Source organism: Platalea leucorodia, assembly GCF_965183815.1.
Source record: "Platalea leucorodia genome assembly, chromosome: 1".
Taxonomy (NCBI): Eukaryota; Metazoa; Chordata; class Aves; order Pelecaniformes; family Threskiornithidae; genus Platalea; species Platalea leucorodia.
The window spans coordinates 114,960,187-114,984,488 of NC_138823.1; the positions used below are offsets into that span (position 1 = coordinate 114,960,187).

General features: G+C 41.9%; 1 protein-coding gene across 1 annotated transcript in view; it reads left to right on the plus strand.

Moving 5' to 3' along the window:
• The window catches only part of BMPER (BMP binding endothelial regulator), a gene marked incomplete at both ends in the record, with an annotated part of 147,976 nt that overhangs the window by 120,956 nt on the left and 2,718 nt on the right, over positions 1-24,302 (plus strand). Inside the window, one exon of the mRNA XM_082327696.1 lies at positions 20,484-20,614. Within this exon, the coding sequence (XP_082183822.1) occupies positions 20,484-20,614 (131 nt within the window). The remainder of the gene's footprint in view (positions 1-20,483; positions 20,615-24,302) is intronic.

The following is a 24,302-nucleotide window of genomic DNA, read 5'->3' on the forward strand; positions in this document are numbered from 1 at the left end:
GAGGCTTGGTCCCAGCTCTGCCCTGTGTCGCATATGAACTGAGGGATACCTCAGTCAAAGTCTTAAAATGTGAGTATTCAAGATAAAGCCTCCAAATTCAGAAAGAACCCTCTAAATGGTTGTCAGGTGCTACTGTAGAGTCTGTCCAACTCCACTGACCTTATGGTGCAGGTGGGTTATCAGCTGTGCAGAACGTGGGCAGCCATTTAAACCAATTCCATTCCCATCAGTGCAGAGTTTTTCAGATGCACACGTTGTACCAAAGGCTGAAAACATGCGCCTGAACCACTCAGGCAAAAAGTACTTTAAAATTTATTTTGCATCTCTTTTATACATCCACCCTTCTTCTCTGTCTCTCTGTGGTACTCTAGCTCTATTGATGCATGCTTGCAAAAGAAAAACCATTTAAAAATCTCTCTTTAGAAAGAGATTTTGAAGCAGTGACCTTCTTCTGAACTTTACGTCATGGTTTCCGTTGGCCGTCATGCTTGGAGCAGTTTGAAATTTCCTGGCAGCTTATCCATTGGCTCAGCACTGGGGTTTTCACTTTGTCTTCGTTGCCCAATTAGTGGGCAGAAATGTGCTTGTGGAGGGGCTTGCTCTGCTGGGTTTAGGTCTCCAGTGAACCCAACAGCTTTGCTAATGTCAGTGTTCTCTCTTGAGCTTATGGCAGCATTGCTGGGGAGTGTTTTATGAAAGACAAGTTGGAGATGCAGGCCATAGAGGTTAGATTCGGCACCTTTTTCAGTTTAATGACTGGAGTGGTGAGGTTAGCACCAGATTTCAGAGTCCCTGTGAGCTGGGGAGAGCGTCCAGTACTGAGGGCAGCAGCTGGGTGCTTGATCTGCAACTCACAAGTGAAAGCTATTTGCCACTTAGCTGATCTCTGGTGTCTGCATTTTCTGACTCGCATGCTGTGTGATTCCTGTGATGGTTGGAAACAGCAATAAAAGTGGATTTAGAATGAAAAGTTTCAGTTCTGCCATGTGGTCTTTTAGAGTGCCATGGGTTTTCCTATGTAGGTTTCTGGGAATAGGGCGGCTCCAGGGGCCAGAGGTGTTTGCTTCATGTTGTAGGAATTTGCACTCCAACCAGAATATGAAGCAATTGGAAGTTCCCTGGAGATAAGACCATGAGTGTGACTGACAATGCAAATGGGATATCTAAATGGAGAAATTTATTTTGACTGTTGCTGTGTAAATGGATGTCTTTACAGGGACTGTCCCTTTGTGGTGCAGTACATGCAGAGAGCTAGAACCACGTATTGCCAGTTGTTACTGGCTCCAGGGGATGCTCTTGGTACAAGTCTGTGTCATGGCAATTTCTATAGCTCTCCTCCACTTTACATCAGCTCAGGGTCAGACCTTAATGGCACAGTTTTCATCTATCTCACTGCAGGTGAGATGATTTGCTTGAGGCCACCCCAGGAAATTGTACGTGCAGGTTCACATGTCTATTCAGGATTAATAGAGAAGTGTGTTTTAAGCCTACCCTAGAGTGCATGCAATCAATCATATGGCCTGCGACTTCTGCTGTGTAAAACAATAGAGCTATTTCATTTGGTAATACAATAATATTAACAATAATTATAAATAATTATAACAATAAAGAAGCATTGCTCCTGGACAAGGTCTTCTTTTCAGCCTTTAACCTGACATTTCCCTATTTGTTTCGTGAATGGAAAAACATCTCTGGGTCATTTTACTGCATAGAAAACAGGAAAAAGAAAATACGTGCTGGGATTGTCATCATGACTGATGGAGTCTAGTCAGTTTAACAGAGTTTTCACAAAGTTGCTGGATAACTGCTGCCGTTTTGTTTCAGATTATAATATGGGACAGCACTTGTTTCTTCTGTTGTCAAGACAAACTCTCCATTTTGAATGTCGTCCCTCATGACCCCATTTTTGACCTGGATAGCTCAGGCCTGATTAATCTAAAATGATGCAGCCAAGACCTTGGGCCAGGAGAGTGTATGTCTAGAAAATCTGCTAAATACTAGACAAGTAATATGATAATAGCGATGAGGCAGGGGCATCTTCCACCTCTGCGCATATTCCCCACTGCTTTTGGAAGTCAGATGCAGCAGACTGTGTGCTATGCTTGCCCTTGCGGAGGCTTGGGATTTGGAAAGGCCAGATAGCACATGTCTGCGGTGCTCCAGGCAGCATCAGAGGAAGCCTTAAGAAGCATGTGTACCCCAGAAACACAATTTATATATCACTCTGGTCACAGGGTGTAATCTGTACATGTTGTTCATCCTCAGGAGCACACTGGAAGTAAAAATAAAAAATGAGAGAGGCTCTGCCAACCACGCAGAGATGGTCTGAGGTATAGGCTTGATAGTGATGAAGCACCCTGCGAGGCAGAGAGATGGGGAGGAGAGCAGATGGGGTCAGAACCAGATCTGCCATTCTCCCCCTGCTGAAGACATGACTTGCATGTTATGTAAGACAAATCACTTTCCAAATTGTTGCCATTCTTGTGCCTCCCCATAACTGGGTCCCTAAGGAGGAGGTGGAGGTTCCTTGATTGGATCTGTCCATTGCCTTGAACTTGCAAAGAACAAACTTAAGACTTGGCATCATTTCTCTCTTCCATCCCCACAGATGTGAGATCTCACCATCAATGCAAATAGTTTAACAACTGCCTCTGGTTTGAATTGATCCTGGGGCTGAAAGCTGTTTGCATTCAGTGAGCAGTATGCAAGTTGCATTAAATGAGATGGTGACTTCCCTCTGTTATTTGACATTTACATAAATAATTAGCAGCAAAGCGGTATCCTCAGCAGAAGCTGTGTAAAGATGCTGGAGTCTTTCCCCGCCTGTACAGCAGGATCATTGTCAATACTCTGTGGAAATACATTGCTTCACTTCATTTCTTGTTAAATAAGAGATTTTAATGCCAGGGCTCTCACGCTGCCAGTGTTTTGTAAATACAAAATTTAGGATTTTTCGCAAGTTAAAAAGCACACAAGCTGCACAAGCTTAGCAGGAAACATACGGGGAAAAATGGCATTTCAAGTTATTTTGACTTCAAAAATATTTATCATAGAATCATGGAATCGTTAAGGTTGGAAAAGACCCTTAAGATCATTGAGTCCAACTCCACCTTGCTGTCCTTCACAGCTCTTCTTGTTCTTCTTGCTACCATATTTCATTTCCTGCTTTGAACGGCAGGGGTTCAAAGCAGACTTGGGAAAAGACATGGTTTTCATGAGATTTCTGAAGATAGATATAAGCTCTGTGAAGGACCAGATGTAGGAGGGTTAGGGGGAACAATCCCATAAATTTTCGCTGGTGAGACTATGATCGTATGTGATATTATTCCACTGCTGAAAACGAATATAATGTGTTACTGCAGAGCCAGATTTGGGGCTAGGAAAGTTGGGTAGAGATTCTTGCCTGGGGCTCTCTGTGAATCTCAGCTCTTTCTAGCGAAACTGGATTGATTTATGGTTGTGTCTGGAAACTAGAAGTGGCCCAACATGGATCCAGATCCAGAGGCAAATGTCCTTAAAATTGAGTGTTCCATTGTGCGTATGTGCAGATATGTGTATGGGGGATGGAGAATGAGTTTAGTTTGTTACTAAATTGGAACAGATGTTGTATCTGGGATTGGAGATTTCGCTTCTTGTCCTTGTCCTGTGGAAACAATACAATGCTATCATTTCAACTGGCAAGTTGGAGCTGGTATGTGGCTTCGGTCTTAGCTTTGTTACCCTCTGAGGTTTATCTGAACTGAAACACAAAATACAATTCAAATGTTATGATCTCAGAAAACCAAAATGGAAATAGATGTTGGTAACAAATGTTGATACTCCTATGGACAGAAACCTTTCAAAGTCCCTCACACTTTACTACTGTTGTTCTAAATGGGTCAGATTGTGTGGGCAGCTCGAGATCATATATCAAAAAGTAGATGAACTGCTTATCCTACATGTGATAGAACTGAAAATGATATCTTTCTGGTTTTAAGACTTAATCCTCCTATTCACTATTTTGAAATATGGCTGAGGAAAATCCTATATGAAATAAACGGACAAAACCAGCACACAAGAGAAAAACTAATGAACGTACATACTGAAAGGGAACATTTTATTCTCCCCAAGTAATTCATGCCATTTTATGGTTTATTTGAAATGAAGTAGTCAGTCCTGGCGGGATAGTGAGCAACTTGGCACATGTGTTTGGTTGCATCCATGGAGAAAAGAAACAGCTCTTTCTGGAGAAAAGTCAGTATGTGAGTATGAGAGAACTTTTTCAGGGCTGGTCATGTAGGATGAGATGTCAAAAGCAGCTGGTGCTGGCCAACCATACCTGGCATTACAGACAAATAGAATTTTACCCTGAGCTTCAACAGGGATGGAGTTATACCAACACCAAATGTTTTGTGGAAAATCCTAACCATGAAAGAGCCTTCTTTTCTCAAGCCAGGCTGTGTCCTCCTGTAACCAGCTTTTTGGGAGATGGGAGAAGTTAGCCTGAGGTTAACTACCACATGCCCAGCTGGGACCAGCTCAGAGGTGGTGAATGTAGAAATGCTTAAAATATACTCCTTAGCCAAAGCTAGAGCTATTTGCTTAATATCCAAACACACGTAACAATTTCTTAGAAATACAATTAGTCATTTCCAAGTCCTAGCTACTCTTTTTATTTAACCGTAACATCAAAAAGCCTTACTCATAGGTTAACATCCCAGGGTGCTAGTGTCAAGCACAGATCAGAATCTCATTGGTGCCCTCAAAAAGTTTAAGTTTTAAAGGTATATGTTTGTCTAGCTTTGCAGAGTTCAAGACAGTCTGTCCCATACAGCATTATACATTGTTCTGACAGTACTGAGCTTCATTTGATAGAACCAGCCTGCTTCGCTGCTACAGCTTCCCCATCAAACTGCTTCCTCCACTAACATTTCAATGGGATTGAAAAGTGGGTGTATTAAGAAGCAGACAGAGGAAATCATAGTGGGGTGTCTGTGATATTTCCTATCTTCAAGTGTCATGTTCTCCGGCCTTTCTCCTTGCTCTTGAGAAACACACAGTCAGATCTCTCTAACTCAGTAGAGTCAGGTCAGAATGCTACTTACAGGGAGTACCCCGTGGGGCTGAAAGTGCATGCAGCAAGAAGTTTGTTTTAGGACTTACTAGATGGCATGCTGCCTTGGAAGGCAGTGCTGTACTATAATCATTGGGATGCCTTATAAAAACAGATCTGAAGGAGTACAAAGGAAAGCTATTTGCAATGCACAGCAATATATTTTATTGAGTGTACACAATGCAGAAAGTTATTTTTCTGTACTTCTGAGCACATCTGTAGACACCCCTACAAGTATATACCCGAGGAAGTTCTCTCTTCCCAATGCGAAATAAAGCCCAAAGGGTAACAGCATGTGGGCATAAAAATTAATGTGACAGTTTGCATAAAAAGTAAAGGGGGGGTAATACTCTGGTTTTCTGAGTTTCATTTCTAAACATTTAATTCTGACCATCTCAAGTCTCCCTGCACTTTAACTTAACTACAGCCTTTTTGTCACTTCCCGTCATGAAAATTGTACAACATTTCTGTGAGATGATAAACAGGTGTTACTTTTCATCCTGGCGGCAACAGCATTTTGGTGCAGAATGAAATAATCCTACCATTAAATAAGAAGCTCACAGTGGTGTTGTGAAGCTTAATTTGTTTGGAAAATGCTTTGCAGTATTCAGATGAAAGGCACTCTGGATATTCAAAGTATTATTACTGCACAGCTGGTGGTCTACACGCTGCAGATGTTTCTTCCATGCTGTTGCATGGTTACTTAAGTGGCTTCTTAGTGCAGATGTTCACAAGTGAGCATGCACAACCTCCTCCACCTATGTTTTTTGACACGGATTTTATTGCTGCTTGACTTTTGATCTTGAAAAGAATATTCCTCCGCTGCTGAGGCTGTTTTTTTTTTTTTCTCTTTTTTTTAAGGCTAGTAGGTGCTATGTGAGTGTGTGACTACGTCCTTGTTGGTGCAGCCCCCATTGCAAACAACAGCATCTGCATATATTTACTGTGGGCCTTTCTCTTTAGCCTCCATTTCCTTCTGTGGCTTTTACTCATTCCTACAGTGTTTGACTCTGGGGACTCTGCCTCTTCTGTTAATACTCCATCACCATCACTCTCTTCATGCAGACGTGATGATTCCCTTTGTACTCTTTGCCCAGATGGGATCAAGAACTTCATTGCTTCTTGATTCTTTCTTTTCTTTCTGCTACTGTTACATAAAGGGATCTCTAAGAACTGCTGCCCTTGCCATTCACAATGGCACTAATTTCTGTACGTATGGTGCTATTCTTTCCTTATAAGTGGAGAGAGGTAAGGTCTGACTGCAGCTGACATCCATGTGGAGTGTGCTGAACATGCACAAATCTCCATGGAGGTACTATATTATTTCATTAATCTATTTGGTGAGAGAGCTAATGTTAAAATTTATGTTCTTCTTGTTTTGCTGTAACTCCAGCAAATGGCAAGATATCCAATGCAATACAAGGGCAACTAAGTAAACGAGACTGTGTAAAGTAAACTAAGTAAACGATTCACATAGAAGACAGAGCGGATTTGGTACAATATACTGGACTGTTTCTTCTGAAGTATTTTGAAGAATAGATCTCTCTCGACAGCATGTGCAAGAGCCACCGTCTTGCAGCTCAGAGGAATGAATCCTGGCCACATATAGCTGGGAGAGATTGTGAGAAAGCAGAGGCTTAAAGCTGACTGCATCCAGACAAATAACTTCAGAGAGCAAGGAGAAACCACATCGCTTTCTGTAGCACTTTCTGCAGAATTCATCATGAATCAAAACAGGGCTCAGTCTTTACCCAGGAACATTCGATCTGAAGGTGAGACACCTTGAGAAGACTAGACCCTGGCTACATTGTGAGGTGAATTGCATCTTAAAGACTTGGTCATTTCCCCTGATTTTTAAGTTTGTAACAATTTGCCAGTGCTCATGAAATCTTCTAAGTGGCATCCCTGGAGACCATAGCTACTTTTAATATGCAGAACTGATACAGCTTATGCAGATATATACAAGTTTCTTTACACTCCTGTGATCCTACTGAAGTGTCTCATCCTTTCTCTTTTCATCCTGGTAGGCATAGCTTTCATTCTGCCTCCCTAATGTCTCTGAACTGTAAGAGTTGCTATAGACATGTGTAACAGGATTTACTCCATTTTACTTCCCTACCATTGCCTGCTCCAAGGGGACAGATGTATGGTACTGCCTCTTGTCCAAGACCCCCATCTTTTTTTCTCCTGGACTGCTGGTACTGCAGTTATTCCTTTTCTTTCAGTGCAACTATCTCTGATATTCATGTGGCCTGCATCACTGAAATGGGAGAGGGAGCAGGGAGGGGAGGGAGGAAAGAGGGAGGGAAGGAAGGAAGAGCTTCTAATGTTCTCTGATTACTCAGTTCGTCTCCCCTGATTCATGACCAATACCTCCTCCCCTCTTCTGATATATTCCTTTGCTCATTCTGGTTAGATATCTCAGCTGAAATCTAGTCATCATATGGGTAACATTTGGATGCATATCATCTAGTTTGTTATGATGTGATCATGTTTGATTTACTTATTGCTTGGTAACAAAAGTTTCTTTTGCACATGATAAAAATCACGTTAAATCACTGGCCCCAGAATAGTGGCTGAAAATCAATCAGGAGGGGCTTTTACTCCTGCCACTTTGGCTTGAGATTGAAACATTTCATACAGTAGCGCTGCTAGGAATAAGCTGGGCTTCTTACTAACGTAATAAAACGCAGACCATCCTAAGGGGATGAGGGAGTTGCATTCCAAAACTTGCACTGCAAGCGACCAAAGTTTAATGGAAAACTTTGAAAAGATTCTATTAAAAAACAATTTTCCTTCTATATATCATATGCTCTATTTTACGCTTTCCCTGCTCCCTCCTTTTTTTCCTTACTGGCACAGAAACAGGATCTTTGTTTTGACAGAGCTAATCCACTCATGCTTTCATATGAGCCCTCAGGCTCCCCACCTGCGGAAAGATCCATGGGAGCAGAAAAACTACTGAGCGGGTGCCACATGCTCACCTCAAAGGGAAGAAATTGGTGGCCTCCCAGAGGTATGGACTGTAAACATTGTGGTTCCCGAGGACCCATGGCAAACATGAACTATGAATCCTGTGTAACCTCCAGCAACAGCTTTTCCTTCCGTATTGCCGTCTGGGATTTCCCTCTCCTGTCAGCTAGGCTTCTTCAGGAGACGTGCTGCATGGGTTGCTTCGCCACAGCTGTGCTGCTTCCCTCTTTCTGAAGACTGAAGGGCACACTCAGCGCTGACAATTTCTACCCGTAAACTTCACTGGTGAGAAAGGTTTAAAGTAGCTTGCAACCACTGCCAAGTTTGACAGCAAGATTCACAACAAACTGGTACAGCTCTGAGATGTCTCTGCCGCTTCTGTGGGGAGGGCAGGGAAGATTTTATGGAGTGAAAAGTGATGGAGAGAGAGAATGAATTGCTTTGTGGCTCCGTCAGGCAGCACGCTTCAGGTGGCTAACATCAGGCACTCATCTGCTCCGTAGTGTCTCTGCATAGCCAACAAAAAGAGGCAAAGTCAAATTCAGATGTTTAAGACTTTGTATGCAAGACGAAGCCCAGAATTTATCTTAGCGTCTTTGCCACTAGGCATCAGCCATGGATGAGCAGGAAAATAACCTGTGATCGTGACCATTCTGTGATAAGGAGGGTTTGCTCATGCTCATGGCCAGCATTTCTCTTTAAAGACTGATGATTAACGTAAGAGCTTTCTTTATATTTAGCCAAGTAAATGACTGTGCCCAAACTAACACACTGAAAGGTAAGTTTGTCATGAAGGACAACAAACCTTGGCTCCATCTGCTCGTATCATCTCATCCCACCTCACCCAGAATTAGGTCATTCTGACTTTATAACATCCATGTGGGTTCCTGCGGCTCCCAGGCCAGGCTGATATGTCATGGAGTCGCTATGTCTAGTACAGGAAATTTTAATTCATAGCATTTTAATTCAGGAAGCTTGAATTTAATGTTTAGCTGTGTCCTGAAAGAGTCTGGATCTTTCAAAGCCTTGAAGTACAGAACTGCAAAAAAAAGGTTGATGACAGTTCTGAGTCTTGGCTCCTGTGTTGTCAGTAGGAAAATCCCCAACAATTTCACTGGAGACAGCGTTTCATCCACTCTATTTTCAGGCTCTGTACAGTGTTTTGCAATTGAGATCTCACATTCAGGAAGGTTAAAGAACTGTGATAGTACGCAGAGCATCTCTTATCCAAAGCTTTCTGCATATGGAGTAGCAGGCTAAGTCAAACTTACCAGAAACCAGGTCTCTGCCTCCTGGCTGAGTCCTGTATCACTATCAAACTGTTAGGCTCACCCTTTCCCTCTGGTCTACTGAATCTTGAATAGGACCGCAGCAGCACTGCTGCTGTTTTGAGACAGCCCTCCTCTATGGGCAGGAGGACCTCACTGTTGGGATGCCAGTCGGGCTTGTGACCTCCAATGCCCTTGCGGTCTTGAGAGCATGCAGAGCAAAAGCAGAGGTGCCTGAGGAAATGAAAAAGCAGGAACTAAGTCTGCAGCATGAAGAAAGTCAGCCTCGCCGGACTCAGGGCAACCAAACCCAGACTGCAGTTTTGCATTCAGGTGTTTGAACTCTGCCTAAATCATGCTTTATGTGCCTACATCTTGGTATGGGTCTGGGCCACGACCACACAGGAAGCCATAAAACCAGGAACAGAGTGTTTTTTTGAATGTTTCAATTCAGGTAAGCTGGCTTTTATGCCACTTCTTGCAAGTCCTATTTTTAGCAGTTATCTTTGATGAAGAGCGAACAGGGAGACCTCTGAGATGAAATGCGCTGTGAGCGTGTGACAGGCTGGAAAGGTGGCATGCTCACTGTGAGCCTGACTTTGCTGAAATGAGATTTTGGCTCTTGGTTTGTAAAGGGAGCAAGATGAGGAGGAAAGCTGTTTTCTAAGTAACAGTCTCCTATCTGCTCTTTCCCTTGCTCTCTTTCTTTCATATTCCATCTGGAGCCAGCAACTTTTTAAATGCTCTGCAGCCACCTAGAGGAAAAATATGCTTGATTGAAGTTAATTTTATATGGGTTAAGCCAGGGAGTGGGCTCTGCAGAGTTTAAGAATGTGAGTTTCTAAACTAGCCAGCCTGTTTATTATTATATCACAAGACCTCCTTGGAAACATATACAGTGAATCATCATCGAATGCTGAAGATAACTTCAGTTTATGTTTACACTTTGGAAATATTTCCTGCTTCGTGTTCTCATTGTGCTTGTTATTGGATATGACATATTTTTATGACATAGCATAGCATAGCAGGGCCACAATATGTTTTGTTGGTAGAGAGAAGATGATGATCTGTTTTGAATTTTTATTTTAGAGGATTTAAATCTTGTGTTATTTTATATGTCTATCTCATGGCTATGGCAATATGCTATTGGTATATCTACATGGTTTGTGTTTCTGTAGTGCCATGACTTCAAAACCTCTCAATAATTTTTGAGGTTCTATCATCTAGGATGTTTATAACCTCCTGAAACCCCCCTGGCTTTTCTCAGATGAGGACTGATGAGGGCTCTCTGTCTACTAGAGTGAAAGTTGATGCAGTCATATTAGATTCATTTAGTCTATGCCATATTCATTTGCACTGTGTGAAACGTAATAACAAAGTTTAACTGTTGATTGAAAGTACCACTTGAATGCTATAAAGTTAGATATTAAAACATGTCTATCTTTTTGAAATTGAATTGAAATGACTGAGTTTTCCTCTCTCTAGATAAGATATGACAGTTCGGTCTCCACTTGTGCATGAAGAACTGGAGACTGGATGGACTCTTCTTTAAAAATCAAGTCTAGACATGGAGAAAAAGATAAAATTTTATGTCAATTGCATAATGCAAAAGCTCAAAATGATGATGGATTTTCCATGGTAGCTATGCCAGAGAACGCTGAAAATTCCATTACAATGGGGTCTCTCTGTTGTAAGGGAAATTCACATTAGCAGTGTAAGTGCTAAGCTAAGCATGTGCACGCAGTGAATGGAAATGTGGAATACTAGTACGGATATTGAGAAGGTCCACTAAGACATCCTCCATTTCTTTTCCTCTCATAAGAAAGGCTTGATATACACATCTGATGTGGTGAAGTAGCTTGAATACTGCTGCGTTATGTCAAGAACAGGATCTGTAATAAGGAATCTTATTGGCTTAAGAAACTCAAAACAGGAAATTTAGGAATTTTTCTAGGTTGTAGCTTTTGAGGGGAAATGATAGGGTTCTGGAGGCACAAAGTAGGTCAATTTGGCCAAAACATTCTGCCATGGGAAATCAGTGATGAGCACTTAGGCTGTAGACCTTAGGCCACTGGGCCTATGAAAGATGGGATTTTTGGTAGAAAATCCCTTAGGAGGTGACTGACTTTCTGAACATTAAACCCATAGAGCACCTAGAGCTTTCTTCACCAGAAAGCTTTGCATAAGTTCATGATAAGCCATATCAGGTAGCATTAGACATACCACTACTGTGATCTTTACCAATTATGTGATGGATATTTTCAAGTGGATGACTATGGATATCAGTTAACTGAAGAAACACATGTCTTCAGAAACCAGGTTCTAGCTTTTGAACCTTCAGTGTCAGGTTCCAGTTGATAGTCCTAAATTTGCCTCTGTATCTTTTTGTTGGTCCAAACTTTTTATTGCAAATGACCTCTTTATAATGAGTTTGGAAACTGTCTGTTCTAGAGCAGAGTTATTATGGTCCCTGTATTTTCCAGCCAGATATACAAACCACAGATCATACAACATACAGGCAGCCAAATCCTTTTTACAGTAATCTCAACAAAGATAGTGGAACAAATTGTATGTATGCTGCTCAAGTAAGCAAGTAAAAGAACATTTTTTTCTGGGCACATTTCAGTGTGGTAGTGGGCACTTGTTTGAAATGGGTTAAGAAACTTATGCTGTATGTCCTTTTTATTCCAATAATTCATATACAAAGTTGTATTTAATGTGTACAGAGAAGTGGTTTTTAACTGTTTCACTTCAAGGTATATGTTACATATGAACTCAAACCACCTGAGTTCTCATGCATACAGATATTTATTTCAGATGCCAGGACTTTAAAGGTTGAACTCTGCATGGCCCAGCACAACTGAAACAGAAGAGGAGGTGAAAACTCTCTCCCACTTTCTGAAAGTGAGTGGGAGTGCAAAGGGTCAGCTCTTCCAGGGCTGTGGATGGCGTTTCCATATTCTGTTGGAGTTTCTTGAGCAAAAATCCACTCTCACTAAAGGTGGCAAGTCAGCTGCTCAACTGTACTGTAACCTTCAGCTCTAGGAAATATTCTGAGTCATACCAGATGCTTCTTAGAGCCCAGCGTGGGACTTCATTGTCTTCCTCAGTCATGGTTCAGCTATTTCCCCATGGAGGGATTTTAGCCAGCCTTTCCATTCTCAGGACCAGAAAGAACATTTAAAGCCACAGATGCTTGTAAGGATCCAAGCACAAGATAGAAAAAACCTACTTGACACATTAGTAAGAGAATTATTGTGAAGAAAAGTAGGGAAGGTTGCTGTGCTCTTCCGTTCTTTATTTGGTTCTTCCTCCTTCCCTCCTTTTAGGTGCCTTTACTGCTGTGACTACATATTCAAGGAGATTATAAATATGGTGTCAGGGTAGTGCTGTCCTGAGAACTTTAATTTTATGCAGTTTTAGAAAATCTTCCAGAACATTTCATTGTTCATTTTACCATATTCTTGTGGGTAATGTTGGTTAAGGCAATAAAACACAATTCTGGCACAGCATGCCCTTTATATAAAGGTTAAAAATACACATAGAACACTCTTCTTGGCATTTTCCAAAAGCTTTTGGATAATACTTTTAGCAGCACGTAGTATAGGCTTGTGGTGATATTGTGCAGCACAGTATGCTTTTTCAGAGGTCTACATAGACCTTCATTTATTCAGTGTCTGGAAAATACCATTTATGCTTACCCTTTGTGAGGAAAGTATGGGTTCTGACTTCTTTTAAAGTAGCTGGATATGCAAAGAAATCAAAATTGAATTGCTGTCTGTCTCTGCTATGTTGGAAATTACCAACAATAATTACCACTTGCATTTAAAGCATCCTTTTCCCAAGTTTGAACTCCTCTAAATAACTGCTTTGGAAGGGTGCCTTGGCAAGGCAGGGATGGATGTGGATATCTTGTGTGATTCTGTTTAATTATCTCTGAGTGCCAAGTCTATAACTGGAGCAGGAACAATGGCACTCAGAGTTAAATTAGGACTCTTCAATGTGTGTGTAATGTGACTTCTATGCCCTAGAAATCTTAGATCACATGCAGCTCTTACCCTTTGGTGGAGTTGTGTATTTTATAATTTCTTGCTGCTTGGCTCTGTGGGCAATACGGTCCAGGGTTGACTCAAATTTGCGCAAAAATCAGGGATCGGGTTGAAATTTGAACGCATGATTCAAATGCCTACTGCTGCAAACTCCTCCTCTGCAATCTGCCAAAAATAACTCTGATATTCTCAAGCATTATGGCCAATGCTCTCTTTATAGGAATGAGATTTCCCCACGGAAAGCATGTGCCTGCAGTAGATTTCCTATGCACTGCTCACCAAAGATGAGCTGTGAGTTCCCTTTCTGCTCCCACATTCTTAGGGTTTTTTTGGAGCCAGTTCAGCAGTGTGGGAGTTCTTGTACCATGAGGGAGTCACCAGTACAAAGCACAGGTTTGCTGCCTGCCACTTTTTCTGGGCATTTTCCCACTTACCAGAAAAAACGGGTCAGGGCACTGATGATTTCACTTTGTTATGGATGCCTTTATCAGATCCCCAATTTAAGGCGATGTTACCATTGTTATGATGTGTGGGAAAAGCACAGAGGGAGTGCAGATATAGTTACCTGGTCTTGGAAGAAATGATTCTTGAAAATTACTGCCTCTGCCGCATGAAACAGTCTGCTCCCCAGGCAAGTGCTTTGAACGAATACTCAATAGACGTAAGGGCTTCTGTGTTTTCAGCAGCCTCCAAAATTACCTTCCTCATGAGTTATTTGCTGCTTTTGCATTAGTATTAGTAAATTCTGAAGAAAGAGAGAATGATCTCAAGCCTCTGATCTCAAGCCTCAAAGCCATAAAAAGTCTCCAGCTCTACATACTGTGCTTCAATACTTCAGTAAGATTAAACATGCACATACAGACAAGAGAGAGCTTGCGATAGCAACAGTATGAGCCTTTCCATTATACATTGGAATATGGCTCATCTTCTCATCTTCTTACCTTGTGAAATGACTTCTCTAGCTGGGGCCATAAATAATGGCAACTCATTGAAACTTTGTAGGAAAAACAGCTCAAACTTTCTTTTAACAACATAACTACTGACAGAAACCATTGAATTTTATTTTTCCTGTAAAGGAAGAGAAAGGAGGTCTAATTTTGGATCAGGAAAAATAAATCCTGAGTGTTGCTGCTGGATTGTGAGTGCTCCGGTGTGATTATGGGAATCTAAACTTGCTGTCATGTAGAGTATGGCTGTTTTCATAACCAGTGCTAAATTAGGCCAAGCTTGTACTAAAACTCTGATTTGGCATACCCAATAAGAAGTTATCCCAAGAAGTCTGTCTCACAGGATGGTGGGGCTGGAAATTAATCCTCCTCTCTAGGCAGATGACCCTTCAGGCTTTGGAGTTTGCAAGTGTACAGCTTATCCCAGATATAGAGGACAAACATAAAATTTATGTAATCGTGCACTATCTCTAATTGCTTTTGTAAAGTCTGTTGAGACCTACTGGTGGAAAGATGTTACTGTTTTCTGTCTGCATAGAGCCACTTCTTGAAGGTACCAAAAGGTCTGAAAAATGTACTGCATCACACTCCTGTTGAGAAATGTGAAGGGGAAAAAAAAAAAAAAAAAAAGAAAATAGAAAAAAAAAAAAGAAAAAAGAAAATAGAAAAAAAAAAAAAGAAATAGTCCCTCCTAAAATGGCTGGTTCTGGTTTTGGATTTGTGTGTACTGCAAAGGAAAAGGAACTGCTGATGTTCAGCAAGTGAACATCTGCAATTTCAATCCCGCGTGGCACGGACTAAGGCTGTAGGCTTCATTGCTGTGATCTTTTCTTCTTCTTCTCTTTAATAGTGCATGTAGCACAGGACTCGGTTCTTTGCCCTTTGTGGGACTTGGAGACTTTCCATGGTTTAATGTGAAAAAGGGCTGTTGCTGAAGGAGTGTACTCACCCAGTTCACTCTGAAGATGTGGCAGGAGAGTACTGTGTGTGTTTGTCTCCTTCAAGGGTGTGTCCCACAGCTGCCGGATGCCTTCACTTTCATGGATTTCCCCTTGCAAGAGTTTGTGATTATACACACCCAATTAGCGCCATCTCTGACACACACCCTGCAGGCAGCACAGACAGCATCAAAAGGAATCACAGTGAGGCACTTGGTACCGGTTGAGGACGGAGAGGTTGGTTGTGCTTCAGTGCTTATTTGGAGCAGGGACTCCAGATAAAGCACACCATCACGGCCGAATATTTGTTAGAAATGTAAATATGTCCTTAAAAGAAATGTGATTTTCTTTTGGACCACAACATCATTGCATCTCTATATGACTTCACTGAGGGCAGAGCTAAGGCTGCCTGAAGTATCTTGTGTGTATTTCCATAGCTGGTAAAATGGCTTCATTTTATAAGTAACTTGCACTGCAGTCTTCTGATGGGATTATTTCTATATGACTGTAATGTTTTGATGTTTAAGATTCTGATGCATATTCTCAGTTTTACTTCATTTAAGCAAATATTTTGGTCTTGGGAAAGAGTCACAATACCTCGGAAGACCCAAAGTCTCTTGTTAGTGTGCAGTGTGGTAACTTGCCAGTATGTCTTCATTATTGGCATAATTCCAAAGTTTTACTAAAAGTTTATTTTTCTGTTGTTTGAACAGTCCAGTCAGATTAGAGTACAGATAAGCCTCCGCATACATGCAGTTAGTGTCACCAAATCTATTTATCAGATTCAAAGGAGGAATGAAGAGGAGGCAGAATCTGGGGTAGCAGAGAATAGTTTTTGAAATGTATCAATCACTGGAGAGGGTAAAAAAAAAAAAAAGCTATGCACATTCCGAAGGTTTTTGCAAGGGGAAAGGATTAGGACAGCACACAAGAACCAGTTTTTAAATTTACCTAGCGAAGCATCCTGTAATAGTCCTCTAATAAAACTGTAACAACGGTAACTGTGAGAAATGTAATTAAATGCAAGGAGTAAACACGTTTCCAAAAAAATTCAGACTCAAAGTCAAAGCTTGCCCATGGGCCATCGCCAGCTCCCCCTCACCAGCCAGCCCCCAGAGGAGGACATTTTTTGCTTCCATGTCCTTTCCCAAAACTGCCCTTTGACTCTCGTGGTGGCTATCAAACAAACCACGTACCTGCTCCCTGGTGATTTCAGAAGGGATATAAAAAGAACCCTCTCCCCCGACTGCCAATCTTTCTAAGTACAATTAATATTAATGCATTAAACTTGCCAGCAAGGAATTTCATTAGGAATAAAAAGAAGATTATATTTTTATTGACTAGGCTTGGCAGCTGTGTATATAGTTTCCTTCACTCTCATTTTTCATTTAACCTTAATTAATTAATTAATTTAACCTTACAAATAATTAGCAATTGTAATTCATTAATAAAAACCACTGCAATCTGATGATTGCTCCTCAGCCAAGCCTAGGGCTTGAGCCCAGCAGCTGTCACCAGGATTAAACACTTCAGGAAAATAAAATTACGCAAGCAATTAGGTGTGTAATGAATCAGAGGATTGTTTGTGTTGCACGTGGCATGCTACCTTCCGTAGTGGACACCCGTGCTGAACACTGTAGCAAATAGTGCTGATCCCAGCCAAGTGGAGATGCTTCACTCTGGAGCCTGTCTGAATGTCCAAGGCCATTTCAATGCCAAGAGCTAATTGCATTGCATTGCTCAGGTGCATGTAGGGCAGAGAGGCCCTGCAGAGAGATCTGGACAAATTAGAGAGCTGGGCAGTCACCAAGCGTATGAAATTTAACAAGGGCAAGTGCCAGATTTTGCACCTGGGACATGGCAACCCTGGATGTACATACAGACTGGGGAAGGAGAGGCTGGAGAGCAGCCCTGCGGAGAGGAATCTGGGGGTTCTGGTCAACGGCAAGTTGAACATGAGCCAACAGTGTGCCCTGGCAGCCAGGAGGGCCAACCATGTCCTGGGGTGCACCAAGCACTGCATTGCTAGCTGGTCGAGGGAGGCGACTGTCCCGCTCTACTCTGCACTGATGCGGCCCCCTCTTGCGTACGGTGTGCAGTTTTGGGCGCCACAGTACAAAAAGGATACGAAGCTACTAGACAATGTCCAGAGGAGAGCCACAAAGATGATGAAGGGTTTAGAGGGGAAGCTGTACGAGGAGCAGCTGAAGTCACTTGGTCTGTTCAGCCTGGAGAAGAGGAGACTGAGGGGAGACCTCATCACAGTCGACAGCTTCCTCACGAAGGAAGGAGGAGGGGCAGGCACTGGTCTCTTCTCCCTGGCGACCAATGATAGGACCCAAGGGAACAGCAGGAAGATATGCCAGGGGAGGTTTAGGTTGGACATTAGGAAAAGGTTCTTCACCCAAAGGGTGGTGGAGCAGTGGAGCAAGCTTCCCCTGGAGGTAGTCATGGCGCCAAGCCTGACAATATTCAAGAAGCATTTGGACAATGCCCTCCGACATATGGTGTGATTTTTGGGGTTGTCCTATGCAGGGACAGGAGTTGGACTCCATGATCCTTGTGGGTCCCTTCCAACTCAGGACAGTCTATGATTCTACGATTCTATGATTAATTTCTCTGCACCCTTAAAGAGTGTGGCTGCCCTCCTGCAGACTGGGAATGGTGCCCTGGCCTCCCGAATCCCCCAGACCATGCCCAGGCTGCGTAAGGGTGAGTGCTAGCCTTGCCACAAACGTGTCAATGGTTAAAAAGACTGGGTGATTGATGCTGAGCCTGGAGATTTCCTGACCTGATGCAAGCAGCTGAGGTAGCTGTAGGTGCATTGACTCAGTGCAGGAGGTGGCATCCCCCTCTGAGTAATGGTAAAAAATGTATTTATGCTCTAAAAAGCAGAGGAAGTACCTCAGGTTTAGGATTTTATAACTTCTAAGGCAGGAAGTTGGTGAACATATAGCCAACCTGGCACTGGCAAGCATCACTAAACATTGTGGGCATTAGTAATAACTAAATCTGAGTGGAGAGCAGTGGAATGTGATTGAAAAAGGAGGCTAGAGCAGAAACAAAGAGATGATGAAATGGTATCTTGATAGTGGACTCTATCTGTGGACATTATTACAGACTCTCTTTGTGATAATAAAGTTTGCAGTAGCAAACAAGCATCTACTTCACTGTAAAATGAGACATACACCTCCTAAATTGCGTGGGGTATATGAAGCAGTGCCTGCTGCAAGGATGCAAGCAAGAAATCACAAACATGTTGTGGCCAAAGGAAACAGTGTAAAGTTATTTAGTGTGTCACGTAAAAAGGTGACCCCTTGTACTTATACAAGGTCTTTTATCAGCTAACAATGTCAAACAATGCCAAGGATGTTGTGCTAATCTGTTCCTTGCAGCCTATCAGCTGTGATAGCCGTACAGCAACATCTGTTACTGGGAAAGATGTAAAGGGACCTACTGCAGAACTAAAGCTAAATAAAATTACATTGTCCCTAGAAAGTAAAGTTATATCAAATGAAAACCACTGGTCTGTAAATATGAACATGTTATATATTTGATCCAAAGCAGTTCTGTTTATCCACAGTACATGTATATCGGTAAATGCAGGACAGGTAACTTTTTTTACATTAGCACTTATGTTGTTCATTTGTCACTGTGAATTTTTAGGTAGTTTCATGTTGGGGGTCCACTGAGAGTAAAATGATTAAAAGCTCATGGAAATGTCAAGCAGAACTGTGATCACTGAAATAGCCAGCGGCTTTGGCAAGGGGAAATACTCCTCTTGAAGGGGCACTGTTGGATATGCAGAAACAAGCTTGTCTCTGTTCAAAGGACCACTATCCTCTCTCCTAGTTTTGAGTAAAGGGTTCCCAATGACTCTAAAGCATTGTATGGGCATTAGGGCTCCTGATTACTTTGACTGAGGTGCTTGCACCTTTTCCAAGCTATTACCCATTCAGCTTTGGGGAAAGTTTCTGGAAAATTAAGCCTATATCCATCCTTTTCCTATAGACAATTGAATTTTTGGTCCAAAGCAAGAGCAATTAACATGGAGAGGTTAGTTTTTACTTCAGCCCTTGGTCTTTTTGGAGGATTTGTGCCTCTCACAATTGTTGCCTCATCCTCTCAGGAATGGAGAAGTCCCTGAACGTGCATGGAGTGGGGGCTCTTGCCCATTGACACCCAAGGTGCACGCACAGAGCACCCTCAGTCAAAAGCAGAGGAACTGAAGGCATGATTTTCAGAAGGCCGAGTATGTCTTCCCCACACCTTGTCCTTGCCTCCTAATGATTCCACTCGGAGCAGTAGATACTCGGCATTTCTGAATTTGCATTGCTGCGTGTGCAGAAGTGTCTAAGCATTTTGCTTATGCAGAAACTGCTGACTGCAAATCCGCCGGTTCTTGCCAGTTATATTTTAGGTCTGTGCCAAATGGGCACACGTTCTGGATGAGCTAACTTGAAATATAGTGGTGACATACGCAGTAGCAGTTTCACTTAGGGCCATGTTAGCAGCTTTACTCCCTCTCATGTTTTGTGGTGATTCCATCTTATGCAATGGAAGAAGATGGTGGTGTTAACAAGTGCCATGGGGATTTCCTAGCATGAGAACTGCTCAGTTATGTTGCATCACCCCTGCTCCTTTGGAGTCTCTTAAAGTCTGGCATTTAGTAGTGATGCTGCTGAGAAAACAGGCATATAGCTATTTTGGGGCCTTCAAAGCAGGGAGAGGCTGGAGGTAACCTGGAGAGAAGGCACCATTTCTCATCCCTTGCTTGGAAGGGCACATGCTTATTACCTGCAGAAGTCATCCATTTAACACTGCTGGTAAAATTATAAAATTATTACTTTGCAGGGAACAAGAAAGAAGTCTTTATCTTGTGTTGACACGAAATCATTGCAAAAATGGAGTTTGCCTTCTCCCACTGTCGTCTTGGTCCTCTCTGCCTGATGTTTCTTGGGTCTTCTTCTCACCTCCCTGTTTCTGGGTGGTTCTCTCCCTGGTGCTCTTGAGACTTCTCTGCATCAGAGCAGCACATCAAAAAAGAGATGAGCCCTTGGCATGTGACAGCAGAGATGCATTTAACTTTCTTGCCGTTTTGCACAGGTTGCTGTGACAGTGAACTCTATGTGACTGGAAATTAAACAACTCCAAACCTCTGACAGATATCCACCAAAGCTTTCCTTGCTTATTTGTTTTGGGGCTTTCTTCTGCAGGTCCTGTGTGACAGATATGTGCGAGTGCCCGGTCCATAAAAACTGCTACTGCGAGTCATTCCTGGCATACGCCCGAGCCTGTCAGAGGGAAGGGTTGAAAGTCCAGTGGGTACCAGAGCAGAACTGTGCAGGTAAGCATTTTGAGACTGATTCTTTGTAAGCCAGTGCATAGGCTAATAGGCTACTATCCTTTTACTGGTGGAGGAGGATCAAAAATTAACTGGCTAGAAAGGACTGGGATCACACCAGCAGGGAAGTTGTGTTCTAAGTTATGGAGAAAGACCTTACCAGGAAAGATTTTCAACTATCAGAAATGTTTCACTGCAAAACTTTTCATCTCTAATGCCACCTATCTTAATTTTACATACTTCCAGGAAGAAGTACATGCCTTTTTCTTTCAGGATATATAAACAGTTGATTACAGATAATGTTTAAACTCCTTTGACCTCCTGTTAAAGCATAGTTATACTTCCAGAGACAACATGCATATATGATTGCAGTAGGTTCAACAAGGGAAGAAGAGACAGTGTATTTAATGGTAATATTAAAATGCAAACCTGCATTAATTTTGGTACTTGGACCAGATTCCCCATGTGATTAGGACTGCATTAATTGCAGGTAATTGTGAGTAATTGTTTCCATGAGAAATGGTGGCCTGTGGTCATGGGCACTTGAAGTAAAATGCAATATTGCAGATGAATATTTCCCCTGATGATGGTCTCATTAATTTAGGACATTCTATAATGGCATCAGTTTGCCTGGAAATGTATTCAGATATATGTAAAGCAATTGACAGTAGTTGGAAAAAAAATGTGAGGGATACTGAGTGCTGGTCAAAGAGCTATTACTCTGTGGTCCATTTTGGTGATTGTGTGTGGCTCAGGGTTACTCTCTCAACTTCAATTTCCTTTTCTGTTGAAGGCACGATAGCAGGGATGGGTGAGTGACAGAGCAAATTACGTTTAATTGACTGTTCCCGAAAGGCTCATTTTTTTTCTTACAAAGGAACCGAACGATCCAAACAGGGTGTCACTAAGTGAAAGCCCCATTCAAGGATGTGGTCTCAGACAGCACCAATAATGTATGTAATTTTAGTCTATTGATCTGGTAGCAGATCCATGCAAAACCTGAAACAAGCATCCTGACTTTTTTTTTTTTTTTTGACCAAAGCACTTCAGACCAAGACATCACTGTGGCAGATGCTGTAAAAAGAATAAAAACTCCAGTGCCTGCCTTAAGGAGTTTATACAAGTGTTGGCATATCACAACTTAACTAATTGAGGCTTCTTTTCACAATGTTTTCTGGCATTTTACCAAAGACAAGGAAAGTTTCTAAGGCAAAAACAGTCCTTGAGACAACATTATGAGGAAATTTAAACATACATCTTCCATTAAAGCTAATGAAAGGAGTGTTTAAATCCACCTGTGTTTTTTAATCTCAGTGCAGACTTCTAGAAGGAAAGGGGAAATCTTGTTAAGCAGAAAATACAGATAAGCTGTATGTGGTCAAGTACCCTCAAAACACTTAATTAAGCATTCAATGTCAAACAAGTAGCATCATCTTCTACAGTAAATCATACAGTAAGCATTAAAGTGCATCCACTGCACCCCATATGTTACCAGTGGCCAGCATCAAGATTTTAATCTTTAACTTACTTTTTTCTCCCCAAAACTTGTAGTTACAATTATTGTGTCCTAATTATGGATAAAAGTTCCTGGGTATGAAACAATATATCCGTAATAAAACTTTAGTGTTCTGTGACTTTCATTTCCTGCTTGACATTTCATAGCTGGTGGGATACTTGGAAGAGCTGTGTTCTGATGAAAATGGAGTACACTTATTAGTAAAGTCAGGTTTTAATTATTCTTTTGTGTGTTATAAAACCAGATCTTGTGTGGTTGCCAGTTCCTCTAACCCTGACTGCTGTACGCTTAGCTCATTTTTATAATCCTTAGAAAGCTTGTGTTGTCTGGAGGGCCAGCCAAACAGGATGCTCAGGGGGCTAAATTACATGTCCTGTTCCCTACATGCTCTTCCTCCTTCCCCAGTGTGGCAGCGTATCCTCCTCTAAGTCCTCCGCGAAATACTGTTCCTCAAGGTTTTCTGTCCTTTGAGGCTGGCTCGGTGAGGGGAATGTCAGCTGTCATTAAACCGGAGGGGTGAAGAAAAGAAGCTAATGAGTAAGGAAAATGGTTAGGGTAGGAAAGGGTTGTTGAGATCTGCATGGGAACTGAGGGGGTTTGAAAAGGTATATGGGTTTCCATGGGAAGTAGTTGGGAATGAGACCTGTTAGGATGGGCACAGGAAGAAATATGATGTGTAAAGGAGAAGAAAAAAAAAAACAACCACCAAACAGGAGAGCCAGTGTGAGGGGAAGAAAAAAATAAGAGAAAGTGATACATGTGAGAGGGAAAAGAAAGGATACAAATGGAAGGAAGACGTTTGAAAAGGAGATAGAAAAAAGAGTTTTTTTAGCCCAAGAAAGGCTAAGCAAGCAGTTTATAAAGTGCAATTAAGGAAACTGAAGTTATGAAAGGCCTTGGGCCATAGTAATTTGACATTGAATTTCTGAGGGCACTGAGAGAAAGAAGAATCAAGGATGGCAGATGGCAATAACTCCCTGCCATGGGCATGACTACACAGGCAAAAAGAAAAAGCAGATATGGATACAATAAAGTGCAAAGTGCTCACGGTTAGCACTGATGTGCTGACATGCTCCAACAGCCTCATAAAAAACTGAACAATTTTCTCTTTTTCCTATGTGATTGGTTGAACTAGAGGAGGATGAACGTATATCTGATTTTGACTCTTCTCTCCTGGGTCCCCTCTTCTCTGCTGTGGAGTTTTCTGGTCAAAGTCACTCTTGTTCCCCGTTATATGTTGCTTTCCTTTAATCGCTTTATTCTATGTGAATATGTATCAGAAGGCTCTTCTGACTTTTCAGTGGAAACTCATTAAAAACTGAAAGTTGAAAAGATTAACACAAGAGTATCATTAGAAGGTCAGTGTCCAGATCTAGTGCCTTCTACTATGTTAGAAGGAGATGCAAGCACCACGAGTGACATTCAGTTTGAAAGTCCCACAAAACACCTCGAAAGCCCAAACAGTGCAACACCAACAGAAGCAGCAGGATGATTCATTGATGCATAAATATTAGCTCAGAAATTTCTGTGGAATCAGATTTACCAGATATCATCCACCAAGGGAACCCTTCAGCAGTTCCACGTTGGGTACTACGGCTTTTGTGTTGGGGAACAAGAATTCCTCCTAAATAATTACGGCCATGTCTACAAAGACAGGCGCAGACAGATACAAGCCTTCTCTGTGAAACTGCCAAAGTGACTGGAATAAACCGGCTCTGGTCTGAAAACTGTATAGCCTTATTAGGCAGGGTTTATTAGCTCAGGCACAGTGCTGTATTTATGTGACTATATAGCTTCTGGACTGGAGCTGGCTATCATCCCGCCAGCTCAGAAAGCGGTCTGAGGAAGCTCACATCTGTCATGCCAAACACATGTTCTAGAAGAGGAGTGGAAAAATCCTGTTGGGACTGGTAACGTTGCAAAATGCAGTATTATTAGTAACTTTTGTACTTTGGGGTTGGGTTTTTGATTTTTTTTTTTTTTTTTGCTAGTGCACTAAGGAAGTTATTACTAACAGAGCTCAGTTCTTTAAGAGAGAAATTTGCCTTAAAAGATGGGTGCAAAGGCATCACTTCTGTTTTCTATGTTTACATGGTACTGATTCATTTCAGCAGTCCCTGGCAAACATACTGCAGAATGTCTTTATTTTTTAAACTGTTGATGAAGTGGAATGTT